Raw genomic sequence first — 13,580 nt, forward strand, 5'->3', positions numbered from 1 at the left:
TGAGAAACAGGAAGTTGCGTCGGTCGAGGGATGGGGGACTGGTGGAGGAACGCGACGTAGATGAGGACTTGGAGAGTAAGGGTCGGGAGAGATGCTGAATGGAGTCCGGGTGGGGGCAGTTTGAGATTGAGAGGAAGAGAAAGAGAATCCAAACAGGAGTTCGCGTATGAGTTGAGCAAGGAAGTTTTAATTAAACAGGAAACGTCAGGAGTGTGGTTGTCCCCATGGAGGTACTGGGCTGAAGCCAGTAGGCGGAGCTTGCTGCCATATTGAGTCACCCAAAACAATTGCAAACGCCTACTAAAGCAATAGGAATTAGGAAACGCTTAATAGAAATAAGGGACTGCCTATGCGTGGTCCATCTGTAAAAAGTGTAAAGCCGTACCAGTTGAATAGGCAGTGCCTTTAAGCAGTGGAGGAATGGATAAAGGAATTTTTAAAATAATTATTTGGCATTTATATCCCACATTATCCCAAGCAAACTTTGGTTCAATGTGTCTTGAAAATACAGTGAGACACAATAGTAGCATTCAATAACAGCATGAGAGCAAGTAGATGGATATGTCTGAAACATTTAACAAAGCTGAAATTTACAATATATACCCAAATTCGACCTCCTTGGATGAGGCAGTTTCCAGGCTCTGTGCCACTGGGCTGATGCGCTAAGAGAGGGAGAGAGGAAGCGGGGCTGAGTGATGACAAATGACAAGGCGGTTGAAGAAAACAGAAGTTGAAGTGAACATATCTAGTCCATTATGGGGTCCTTTTAAAAAGCCAAGGTAGAAAAGGTGGCCTGTGATAGTGTGGGCATGTGTTTTGGGTGCGTGCTGGGCCATTTTTTACCGCGGCTGGGGAAAAGGGCTTTTGTAATGGGCTTGTGCTGAAATTAAAACTAGCACGTGCCTATTTACGGCTTGAGCCCTTACCACCACCCATTGACCTAGCGGTAAGGGCTCACGTGGTACTCGTGTGGTAACCATGCAGTGCGCACCAACTGCTGATTACCATCAGGAATGCCCCCCACAATAGAAAATTATTATTCTTCAGCTTGGAGAAAAGATGGCTGAGGGGAGATATGAGAGAGGTCTATAAAATAATGAGTGTAATGGATGTGAATCACTTGTTTACTCTTTCTAAAAATACGAGGACTAGGGGGCATGCAATAAAGCTACAAAGTAGTAAATTTAAAACAAATCGGAGAAAGTATTTCTTCACTCAGTAGTTATTCGTTCCCAGAGAATGTGGTAAAAGCAGTTAGCAGGGTTTTAAAAAGGTTTGGTATCTTCCTAAAATCCATAAGCCATTATTAAAATGGTCATGGGGAAAATCCACTTCTTATTTCTAGGATAAGAAGCATAAAATGTATTGTACTGTTTTGGGATTTTGCCAGGTACTTGTTACCTGGATTGGCCACTTTTGGAAAATGGATTCTGGGCTTAATGGAATTTTGGTCTGGCCCAGTATGGCAACACTTATACTGCTTGCAACCAGCTTTGGAGCCTTCCTTCTGCCACATCCTGCCCTGCTGGAAACAGGAAGTTGCATCAGAGAAGACACTCCGGGGCCAGCTGCAGGCAGCATGTGTGAAGCACTGACTCTGCCAGTGACCTCTAGTGCTAAACACAAGTTTGAAGGTAGGGCAGGGGCATTGAGAGAGAAGGAGAAATGTTGGACCGGGTGAGGAGGGAGGTTGGAACCACATGAGCCAGGGAGGAGGAAAGTACGAGAAGAAGCAACGCTGGGCCATTGGGGGGGACAGTGAAGAGAGATGGAGAGAGGAGAAGCAAGACTGTTACCCTTTATGCCAGGGTTCCTAAACTATTTGCCCTAGAGCAGGGGTGTCCAACCTTGGCCCTCACCAGGTTGTTTTTTCAGGATTTTCACAATTAATATGCATGAGATCTATTTGCATTAGAATGGAGGCAGTGCATGAAATAGATCTTATGCATATTCATTGAGGAAAGCCTGAAAACCAGACTGGATTTTGGCCCTTGAGGACTGAGGTTGGATAGCTCTGCCCTAGAGCCTGTGCTGAATTTAGAAAACAAAACATGCAGATTTTTCCAAATATCCCAGATATGCCACTGGAAAACTTCACTCATTGGGCTTCAATTTCATTGACTGTGGTGGTGAATCTCCCTCTTTTTTTGTGATGGGCCATCCTTGGCATCTCTGTAAACCAGGGTTCCCAAACCAGTCCTTGGGGCACACCTAGCTAATTGGGTTTTCAGGATACCCAGAATGAATATGCATGAGATAGATTTGCATACAATGGAGGCAGTGCATGCAAATTTGTCTCGTACATATTTATTGTGGATATCCCAAAAACCTGACTGGCTAGGTGTGTTCCAAGGACTGGGTTGAGAACCCTTGCTGTAAACAGAAACCCACTGCTGCAGTCAGAATGCAAAAGTTTCAAAATCACATATTCTGTACAATAATCTGTTCAAAGTCTTACACCCAACTGGAAGTGATAACAAAGTTCCTATACTCATTATGTGCTTCCAAGGGACTTTCTCCTAGCAAGTGGATTAGAAACTTCAAAGCCCAGCCCAGTGGACATGGCCACCTAATCTTCCTGCTCACATGTTTTAGAACTCTTTAGGGCATATGTATGGGAATTCTTGTATACAGCACCATATCAACTGAGGTCATCAGTTACTTACTTATAATCAGGTGAGGGCAGAGCAGTGCTGTGCATATATAAAGTAATATAGTTGGGGGGGGGCAGCCTTGTGATGACTCACTGAAGCACTTACACCATCTGTGGACATGACACCAGCTCTGGCACAGGAACACTGCTTCTGCCCCCACTACCTCCACCAGGACCCAAAACTTCTTGCCAGCCCAACTCCCACCTGATTCCACTTCCAGAAATAGAGAAATGCTGCTTTTCTTGTCTTCAGAATGCCAAAGAATCAAGCTGCATAAACGTGAAAATGCCTCATGTAGTTCATCACCTTTGGCTTATTTGTTATCTATGTCCAAAATAAAAGCATCACAACCTGCACAGAGTCCAAAATGCTGAACTAATAATGACAGAATGCACAAAATCTCAATCACCAAAGGGGAAAGAAGTGTTCATAAGCAGGAGAGGTGGCTATAATTGACAAAAAAAGGTCTACATTTTTTATTTAAAAAAATATAAGGAAGCTTGAGAAAGTAGAGACTCTTTACTATAAAGGACTGAGCTATAGAAATGAATAATAACAGTAAAAAAATATATATATATCTTGTTGAGTATTTGGAAGACTGGTATTGCTGCTATTTTTCCACAGAACAACATTAAAATATGTCAAGTATAAATCAGGGTGACAAAAGTTATAAAGGGGATGGGACAACTTCCCTATGAGGAAAGGCTAAAGCGAGGCTGTTCAGCTTGGAGAAGAGATGGCTGAGGGGAGATATGATAGAGGTTTATAAAATACTGAGTGGAGTGGAACAGGTAGATATGAATCACTTGTTTACTCTTTCCAAAAATACTAGGACTAGGGGGCATGCAAAGAAGCTACTAAATAAAAAGTTAAAACGAATCAGAGAAAATATTTCTTCAGTCAACAAGTAATTAAACTCTGGAATTCGTTTCCAGAGAATGTGATTTTTAAAAAAATTAGCTTAAGGTTTAAAAAAGGTTGGATCATTTCCTAAAAGAAAAGCCCATAAACCATTATTAAGATGGACTTGGGAATCTAGGATAAGCAGCATAAAATCTGTTTTACTGTTTTGAGATCTTGCCAGGTACTTGTGACCTGGATTGGCCACTGTTAGAAACAGGATACTGGGCTTGATGGACTTTCAGTCTGTACCAGTATGGCAATGTTTTTATGCTTCAAAAGGAGAAAAACAGGTACAGGTGATTTTGCCGAAACTGTGAGCATGTCTGACAATAGACTAATCATGCCTTTCTCTGCTGAGTTGACAGAGACTTATTTTATGTTAAAAGTACCCTACTCTCAAACATACTCTGTGATCACAGCCCAGAAATTTTGGAATTCGCTATAGATAAATAAATTAATACATTTTTTTAAAGTTTATTTAACTCTTATTAATACCACCCATTAGAAAACTTTCTGAGCGGTTTCCAACTATATCTATTAATAAGAAAATTACAATAAATTACAATTAATAAAATATATTATATAAAAAAAAGTCAGTGTTAGATCCAGTGTTTAGGCATTGAAGACTTGTATTTATTAGGATTTATTTACTGCCTTTTTTAATAAATTCACCCAAGGCAGTGTACAGAAGAATAGACCAAATCCAAGCAATAGGCAGTTACAGCAATAAACGTATTCAGTACACTTTATGGCATTGTATGGTACTTATAATGTCAACACAGATACAAGTAATTGCTTGAATTCTGCAAACATCCATAAGTTCTATGCGGATGACAAAAGACAAGAAGCCAGGCAATTCCTGGAAACTATAAAGCTTGTTCATACTGACATTCTAAAAATGTCTCAAACAAGTATATCTTAATGCGTTGTGAAAGAATTAATAACTATAAAGAGTTCTAACCTGATATGGAATGGAACTCCAGATTAGTGCAGGGGGGTAACTGGGGTGTACAAACATCTAAGGAACAGGCAGAGGAGTTGTACTTATTGAATAGTTTAGTTATCTCTTCAGTAGAACACAAATCAAAATTACAGCAGACCCATTAAACATTTTAATAGACAGCATAAGGGAAATGGGACTTGATACACCGCATTTCTGAGGTTTTTGCAGCTACATTCAAAGTGGTTTACATATATTCAGGTACTTATTTTTGTACCAGGGGCAATGGAGGTATAAGCAGAGGCAGAACATATAGACAGAAGATAGAGTAATATGAGTTAGACAGAAAATCAGGATGTTAACATACGGAAGAATTGAAAGGTCCTTGCCTACATTTTTCAATGCAACCCTGAATGTATAGAGGTTAACATACGGAGGGGCTGGTAGAAAAGTACTGACACTACTAAAAAGTACGTTATTCTAAACCAGTCAGGAAAGAGTTGCTACAAACTAGTCACGTATTAGTAATAATGCATTATGGAAACCACAAACACTATTCCCACATTGTTTGGAATGTTGTAGTTCAGTGTCTTCATATACTGCTATAAGCCAGACACTCTATAGCTGAGGTTCTCAACTTAGGCCTCAGGACAGTCAGGTTTTCAGAATACCCATAATGAATATGCATGAGATAAGATTGCATGTACAGCAACCCTGAGGACTGGGTTGAGAACCCCTGCTTTACAGTAAGGTTGCCAATTGGATCCAGATTCGCAGGACAGGGTTGATCCAGTCCTGTATTTACCCCAGTGCATGCTGGGACTTATAGTCTTGCTTTTATTAGGGAATGCAATGGGGAAATCAGAAATACAAGTCCCTTATGCAACAGGGTAAACCCAGGACTGGATAAACCCTGTCCTGTGAATCTGGATCCAGTTGGCAGCCTTACTTTATAGCAGGGGTTGTCCACCTAGTCCTCAGGACACACCAAGGCAGTCTGGTTTCAAGATACCCACATTGAATATGCATGAGATAAATTTGTAGACCTGACTGTCTGGGTGTGTCCTAAGGACAGGGGTTGGGAACAACCCCTGCTCTATAATAAAATAAAACTGGTTGACAGGAGGTTCTCTGACTTTTTGTTTGAAAAATCCCTGTTTTGCAACTTAAAGAGGAAAATTAATTGGTATTAAGAAGGTGTCAACCACAGGTGTCAATTCAAAAGATCAGCTTTCAGAGTCTCTCAGTGTCTTTGAGCTCCAGAGTGGGTGTTTCCCAAGCAAAAGCTAATCTTTATTTTCACAATTAAAGCTAAAATGTATTTGCATTTCCAAAACAGGGAGGCTTTTGAAAAATTGCACTTAACTACAGCACTTGAGGACTGGGACATGAAGAATGAACTTAAACTTACAACCACTACAGACCAGTTCCTTCCAGGTAAAAAAAAACAGTAGGCACTAGCAGTGTCTCATCATCCTAAAGCTCCTGCTCTCCAGCTGGAGGAAAAAATAACTGATTCCTGTAGCAGGAAGAACTACATTCCCCAGGTTTCCTAGTAGCTCACGGCCTGTGACTTATGGGAGGATCATCTTTATGTGGCTACATGTATACCATTTAAAAATGTCATACTTTATAGCTATGACAGGATGACAAATATGCAATCAGTGTCAGAGCTCTGCAGGTCTGTTACAGAGACCTTGGGTTATAGCCACAAAATTGTCAAATCCCAAAAATCAACCACTATAATTAGACAACCGTAGTTCTGCTTGAAACAGGTCTGTATACATGTGTGTACATAGTCAGATAGATAAATCTCACATATGTCAGCTGTGTTTATAAGCCAGTTTGTTTAAAGACTAAGCCAATTCAGATAATTTTGGTGCAATTCCTGACATCTGCAGAAGCACAGCAGAGGTCTATGACCTGATCACAAACACTTCTAGGATACAGCAGAATAATATGCATGGAAACTGACATTCAAAGAAGAGAGTGACTAAAAGAGCAGGCTCAGAAGTGAAAGCTCCTGACATGGTGACCTTCATGCTGTATTTCTACTGTCTTACTGGACAACCATGTCTTTAGCAATTGCATTCTCATCCAGGAGTCTGTTTTACACCTGTGGCTCATTTAGCACTTGGGAAGGGGCAGATCCCTGTCTCTTACAGTCATGGATCTTTATAACCAGAGGTTTCTTTTCTATATACAGGTTCTGATGAGCATGTTCTGACCTTAAGAAAAACTGAGATTAAGGAGTTCACTGCTATGGAACCAAAGGGTGAGAAGAGAGAAATGTCTGCTGCTATCAGATGTTGATTTGTGGGTGGATGGCGCTTAGAATGGGATGCTGAAAGCTGCTAGGGAGATGACTTCTTGAAAATATTATTTAAGGGGAAGGTTTCCACACTGGAGATTATTTCAGATATGTATGAAGGTGATCCATCATTGAAAGTCTGTAGTGGTTCTGCTTTATAGCAATTAATACAAAGCTACCTGCCTGGTAAATGAATGAGCTCTCTGGGGTCAAGTTTTCTGGTGCTCCATCTCCTCTTTCCATGACCTCAGAAAGTTTGAAAGGGCCCTTAGACAAAGGTTTAACTTATCGATTTAAGGGACTATTAAATGAAGATCTATCTGACTTCTGATCTTGTCTGTAAACAGAACCCAGTTTCCAGCCTAGCCTGTGGATGGTTGTAAACCCCAATTTGGTCTGCCTCTGTCCAGGAGGGAATGTGATCGTGGAAATGCCCAAGCAGAGTAGCCCAGGGAGAGAAGCATCTCCAGCAGCTGCAGTCTCTTGGAACCAGTCGCCACCTGATTTAGGATACTCAACGCTGGATTATTCTCAGGGGATGCTGTCCTCCTCCAGTGAGACACTGGTACTGTGTGGAGAAACTGTACTTACAATGTTACCTGGGTATCAAATGGTAGAATTGAAAGGTCCTTGCCTACATTTTTCAATGCAACCCTGAATGTATAGAGGTTAAGTAAACGTTTGAAAGTCACAGTAAAAGTGGAACCCAGATTCCTGGCTGGCTCAGTACCTTGTTTCCAGGACCATGTTTGTAAGAATTCTGCCTTACTGTGGATCATATCCTAGTATTATTGTTACTGAAGGATCAGACTTTAGGAAAACAGGGGGCTCATATAATTAGTCTGTCTGAACTGTTTATCTGTATGTGTTGTCAAGGCTGTTGGAATTCAAACAATTACTTAATAAAGGGTATTTGCTCTCACTTCTTTTTCATGTCTAAATCCAGTTAACAGAGGATGAAGATGCCTCTTCCTTGGATGTTCCACTCCCTTCAAAGACTTTCCATGTAGCTGTTACACCAAAGAGGCCCAAATGTTATAGCAAAAGACTGAAATACTTTAAGCAGAAAAGAGATAGTCAGACTGAATGGCTCCGGCCTCCCATTAACTACTGCAGCCTCATCTCTCTGGCACTCAGCAACAGCAGAGATGGCAGTCTCAATGTACAGCAGATCTACAAATTTGTCTGGTACGTACACCTATCTTGTATCACATCCCTGTACTGTTGCAAAATTCTGCATAATACTTAGTTGTTATCATAAATAATTGCTAGTGTTAGCAATAGTGGTCCTGGTATCTCTTACCATGTAAAGGTGTCATCACAACTACGGTACGGAAGTGATGATATACAGTGGTGGAAATAAGTATTTGATCCCTTGCTGATTTTGTAAGTTTGCCCACTGACAAAGACATGAGCAGCCCATAATTGAAGGGTAGGTTATTGGTAACAGTGAGAGATAGCACATCACAAATTAAATCCGGAAAATCACATTGTGGAAAGTATATGAATTTATTTGCATTCTGCAGAGGGAAATAAGTATTTAATCCCTCTGGCAAACAAGACCTAATACTTGGTGGCAAAACCCTTGTTGGCAAGCACAGCGGTCAGACGTCTTCTGTAGTTGATGATGAGGTTTGCACACATGTCAGGAGGAATTTTGGTCCACTCCTCTTTGCAGATCATCTCTAAATCATTAAGAGTTCTGGGCTGTCGCTTGGCAACTCGCAGCTTCAGCTCCCTCCATAAGTTTTCAATGGGATTAAGGTCTGGTGACTGGCTAGGCCACTCCATGACCCTAATGTGCTTCTTCCTGAGCCACTCCTTTGTTGCCTTGGCTGTATGTTTTGGGTCATTGTCGTGCTGGAAGACCCAGCCACGACCCATTTTTAAGGCCCTGGCGGAGGGAAGGAGGTTGTCACTCAGAATTGTACGGTACATGGCCCCATCCATTCTCCCATTGATGCGGTGAAGTAGTCCTGTGCCCTTAGCAGAGAAACACCCCCAAAACATAACATTTCCACCTCCATGCTTGACAGTGGGGACGGTGTTCTTTGGGTCATAGGCAGCATTTCTCTTCCTCCAAACACGGCGAGTTGAGTTCATGCCAAAGAGCTCAATTTTTGTCTCATCTGACCACAGCACCTTCTCCCAATCACTCTCGGCATCATCCAGGTGTTCACTGGCAAACTTCAGACGGGCCGTCACATGTGCCTTCCGGAGCAGGGGGACCTTGCGGGCACTGCAGGATTGCAATCCGTTATGTCGTAATGTGTTACCAATGGTTTTCGTGGTGACAGTGGTCCCAGCTGCCTTGAGATCATTGACAAGTTCCCCCCTTGTAGTTGTAGGCTGATTTCTAACCTTCCTCATGATCAAGGATACCCCACGAGGTGAGATTTTGCGTGGAGCCCCAGATCTTTGTCGATTGACAGTCATTTTGTACTTCTTCCATTTTCTTACTATGGCACCAACAGTTGTCTCCTTCTCGCCCAGCGTCTTACTGATGGTTTTGTAGCCCATTCCAGCCTTGTGCAGGTGTATGATCTTGTCCCTGACATCCTTAGACAGCTCCTTGCTCTTGGCCATTTTGTAGAGGTTAGAGTCTGACTGATTCACTGAGTCTGTGGACAGGTGTCTTTCATACAGGTGACCATTGCCGACAGCTGTCTGTCATGCAGGTAACGAGTTGATTTGGAGCATCTACCTGGTCTGTAGGGGCCAGATCTCTTACTGGTTGGTGGGGGATCAAATACTTATTTCCCTCTGCAGAATGCAAATAAATTCATATACTTTCCACAATGTGATTTTCCGGATTTAATTTGTGATGTGCTATCTCTCACTGTTACCAATAACCTACCCTTCAATTATGGGCTGCTCATGTCTTTGTCAGTGGGCAAACTTACAAAATCAGCAAGGGATCAAATACTTATTTCCACCACTGTATTAGTTATAATGCCTTTGTATCGGTCCATGGTGCGACCGCACCTCGAATATTATGTTCTATTCTGGTCACCACATCTCAAAAAAAGATATAGTGAAATTGGAAAAGGTACAGAGAAGGGTGACAAATTATAAAGGGGATGGGATGACTTCCCTATGAGGAAAGGCTGAAGCAGCTAGGGCTCTTCAGCTTGGAGATATGTAAGAGGTCTATAAAATAATAAGTGAAGTGGGATGGGTAAACATGAATCGTTTGTTTACTCTTTCCAAAAATACTAGAACTAGGGGGCATACAATGAAGCTACAAAGTAGTAAATTTAATACGAATCAGAGAAAATTTTTCTTCACTCAACGTGTAGTTAATCTCTGGAATTTGTTTCCAGAGAATATGGTAAAGGCGGTTAGCTTAGCGGGATTTAAAAAAAAGGTCTGGACGACTTCCTAAAGGAAAAGTCCATAGACCATTCTTAAATTGACTTGGGGAAAATCCACTGCTTATTTCTGGGATAAACAGCGTGAAATGTATTGCACTTTTTCAGGATCTTACCAGGTATCTGTGACCTAGATTGGCCACTGTTGGAAACAGGATTCTGGGCTTAATGGACCTTTGGTCTGTCCCAGTGTGGCAATACTTATGTACTTATTTAAGTTCTAATTTAATAAGGGATACCACTCTATCAAGTTTATTATTAAACAGACACAAATTTAATATTCTCAGATCCAACCATAAATAAAAGGTAGTGATGAGCCTCACACTTTGTGACCTCTGATATTACTTGTTCTGTCCTTTGCAGGGAACACTTCCCCTTTTTCCAGACTGCACCTGATGGCTGGAAAAATACTATCCGGCACAACCTATGCTTCAGCAGTAGCTTCCAGAAGACGACCAACCTGGTGTGTGGTGCAAGTAAGAGGAAGTCCTGTCTATGGAAGCTGACTTTGGAGGGCAGGCGGAAGTTCCAAGCAGAGATCCAAACACTGTCACAAGAGATTTTGGAGCTCATTCAAGAGAGCATGAAGGAGCCAGGTAAGTGAAGGCGGTGACCTAGAAACAGTGCTCTGGGGTTCAGCAAATAAAACCTACCATCGATTAAAACAAGGATCTGTTCCCACTTTTTGATAAGAAAAAGAACCAAAGACTGAGAACCTGGGGAATAAGGTTCAGTTCCCACTGGAGCTCCTTGTGACCCTGGGCATTACTTAACCCTTCATTGCCCCAGGTACAAATCACAAGTTGTGAGCCCACTACGGACAGAGAAAGTACCTACATATAATTGTTTAAACTGCTTTGGTTGTACCACAGTATATAAACTCCACTACCCTTTGCTTCTCTTTGTACATTTTTGAGAAAGGAAAACAAATAGCACACTGAGTTTAGTTGAAGATCAGGTGTTCATACAGATTTAATGGAGAAGCTGCAATGAGAAATGGGTCACTGATAGAGCAAATCTGGAATTATCCTCCATTTATGTTATGAAGGATGAGGCAGATTTCTTGACACTCTCCTCTTTGAACCCTGTATAGAACAGAACCTGCCCTATACAAAGCAAGGGGTACTGTCATACCCCTAATACCAGTGTCTGTGGGAGGGGGGATATTACATCTTGTTCAGGAATAGGGTAGACCAAATCATGAACTTTTATGATTCTATGCAGCATTTTAGAGTTTCTTTATGCTTTATTTTTTCCCATCTGTTACAGCATTGATGGAATCCATGTTTGATCTCTGACACCTCTAGATGTGTAATGTGTCTCTACCAACACTTTCCACACTGTCACTTTCCCAGGCTGGGACTGGGTATATAGGCAGTGAATGCCTCTGCAGTTACTCTGTTTAGGGCCAGCAAGCAACCCATACAATGGGAGAGACTGGAAGGGCAAAGGAACTTTCAGACTTAATTATATTATGTTAATTCCTTTCACTATGTGGAAAATATGCTATAAAGTGGTTTCTGCTTATTGGATCGCATCTTTTTTTTTTTTTTCTGAATGCATATGTGCTGATGGTACTAAATTAAGTTTTTGTTTGTGTGGTTTGGAGCAGTGTATATCTTGTATCTAAAGTACTATGCCAATAATAAAGAGAACCACATATGCTGTGTGCAGTCCCCTCTGTGTATCAATCTAAACTTGTGTACCAAGTGCCACAACTTTTGTACACTTAGCTATGGACATCCACCTCTCTGGTCTCACAAAATTACAATTAATGTAACAATCCCTGGTAGGCTTGTCCTCTCTGTCCTGAGGTGGGTAATTTCAAGCTCCTTGTGTAGATGTCTTATGTCTAAAGATACTTTCTGACATTTTCCAAAAACAAGTATGTGAGTCATGAACAGCTGGGCAGGGCGACTGGAGCCTAAATTAATGATCAGTAGAATGCCTCTTCCTATAGCACATACAGCCTGCTCCACTCATGGAGGAGACCATCAAACTACTGCATAGTCCAGGTAACAGTAGCTAACCATGGCATTTCTCTAGTGATTACTGTGCCTATAACGCATACCCAGTTATAGCAAACAGTCAGAGCAGCTGTAAGTAGGTTTGATTTGGCCTAGAAGTACAGAAGTATTGCCATACTGGGACAGACCCAAGGTCCATTGAGCCCAGCATCCTGTTTCCAACAGTGGCCAATACCTGGCAAGATCCCCAAAAAAGTACAAAACATTTTATGCTGCTTAACCCAGAAATAGTGGATTTTCCCAAGTCCAATTTAATAATGGTCTATGGACTTTTCCTTTAGGAAGCCATCCAAACCTTTTTAAAACTGTAAGCTAACTGCCTTTACCACATTCTCTGACAGTGAATTCCAGAGTTTAATTACACGTTGAGTAAAGAAAATTTTCACAGATTAGTTTTAAATTTACTACTTTGTAGCTTCATCACATGCCCCCTAGTCCTAGTATTTTTTGAAAGAGTAAACAAACAATTCATGTCTACCCGTTCCACTCCACATATTTTATAGACCTCTATCATATCTGCCTTCAATTGTCTTTTCTCTAAGCTGAAGTGCCCCACCTGCTTTAGCCTTTCCTCAGGGAAGTCGTCCCATTCCCTTTATCATTTTCGTCACTCTTTTCTAATTCCACTATATCTTTGTTTGAGATGCGGTGACCAGAATTGAACACAATATTCGAGATGCGGTAGTACCATGGAGCGATACAAAGGCATTATAACGTCCTCATTTTTGTTTTCCATTCCTTTCCTAATAATACCCACCACAACACACTGAGCAGAAGGTTTCAACATATCGACGACACCTAGATCCTTTTCTTGGTCGGTGACTCTTAACGTAGAACCTTGCATGATGTAACTATAAGTCGAGTTCCTCTTTCTCCACATGCATCACTTTGCACTTGCTCACATTAAACGTCATCTGCCATTTAGACGCCCAGTCTCGTAAGGTCCTCTTGTAATTTTTCACAATCCTCCTGCGATTTAACGACTTTAAATTTGCTGACGACACAAAAGTTATTAAATTACCTCACTCCCATCTCTAGGTAATTTATAAATATGTTAAAAAGCAGCTGTCCCAGCACAGACACCGACGAAACCCCACTATCTACCCTTCTCCATTGAGAATACTGACCATTTAACCCTACTCTCTGTTTTCTATCTTTTAAGCAGATTTTAAACCACAATAGGACAGTATCTCCTATCCCATGACTCTCCAATTTCCTCCGGAGTTTTTCATGAGGTACTTTATCAAATGCCTTCTGAAAATACAGATACACAATATCAACCGGCTCACCTTTATCCACATGTTTGTTCAACTTTACTGAATGGTCTAAGGATTTCATCCACTGTTCTCTATTAGTGTCAGAAACAACTCTAGG

General features: G+C 41.4%; 1 protein-coding gene across 2 annotated transcripts; it reads left to right on the top strand.

The window, feature by feature from the left end:
- The first annotated feature begins 41 nt into the window (after positions 1-41).
- Positions 42-11,783, top strand: FOXR1 (forkhead box R1). 2 transcript variants are annotated; one of them, XM_030221485.1, is made up of 7 exons: positions 42-75; positions 5,837-5,934; positions 6,704-6,772; positions 7,156-7,373; positions 7,755-7,996; positions 10,543-10,775; positions 11,449-11,783. In XM_030221485.1, exons 2-7 carry the CDS (start codon positions 5,886-5,888, stop codon positions 11,475-11,477), a joined length of 840 nt encoding a protein of 279 aa, XP_030077345.1. In that variant the 5' UTR covers positions 42-75; positions 5,837-5,885; the 3' UTR covers positions 11,478-11,783. The 2 variants fall into 2 exon arrangements, with proteins under 2 accessions (XP_030077345.1, XP_030077344.1); XM_030221484.1 differs by lacking the exon at positions 42-75 and having other exon boundaries at positions 5,790-5,934.
- The last annotated feature ends 1,797 nt before the right edge of the window (positions 11,784-13,580 follow it).

The sequence above is a fragment of the Microcaecilia unicolor genome, chromosome 12, assembly GCF_901765095.1.
Source record: "Microcaecilia unicolor chromosome 12, aMicUni1.1, whole genome shotgun sequence".
NCBI lineage: Eukaryota > Metazoa > Chordata > Amphibia > Gymnophiona > Siphonopidae > Microcaecilia > Microcaecilia unicolor.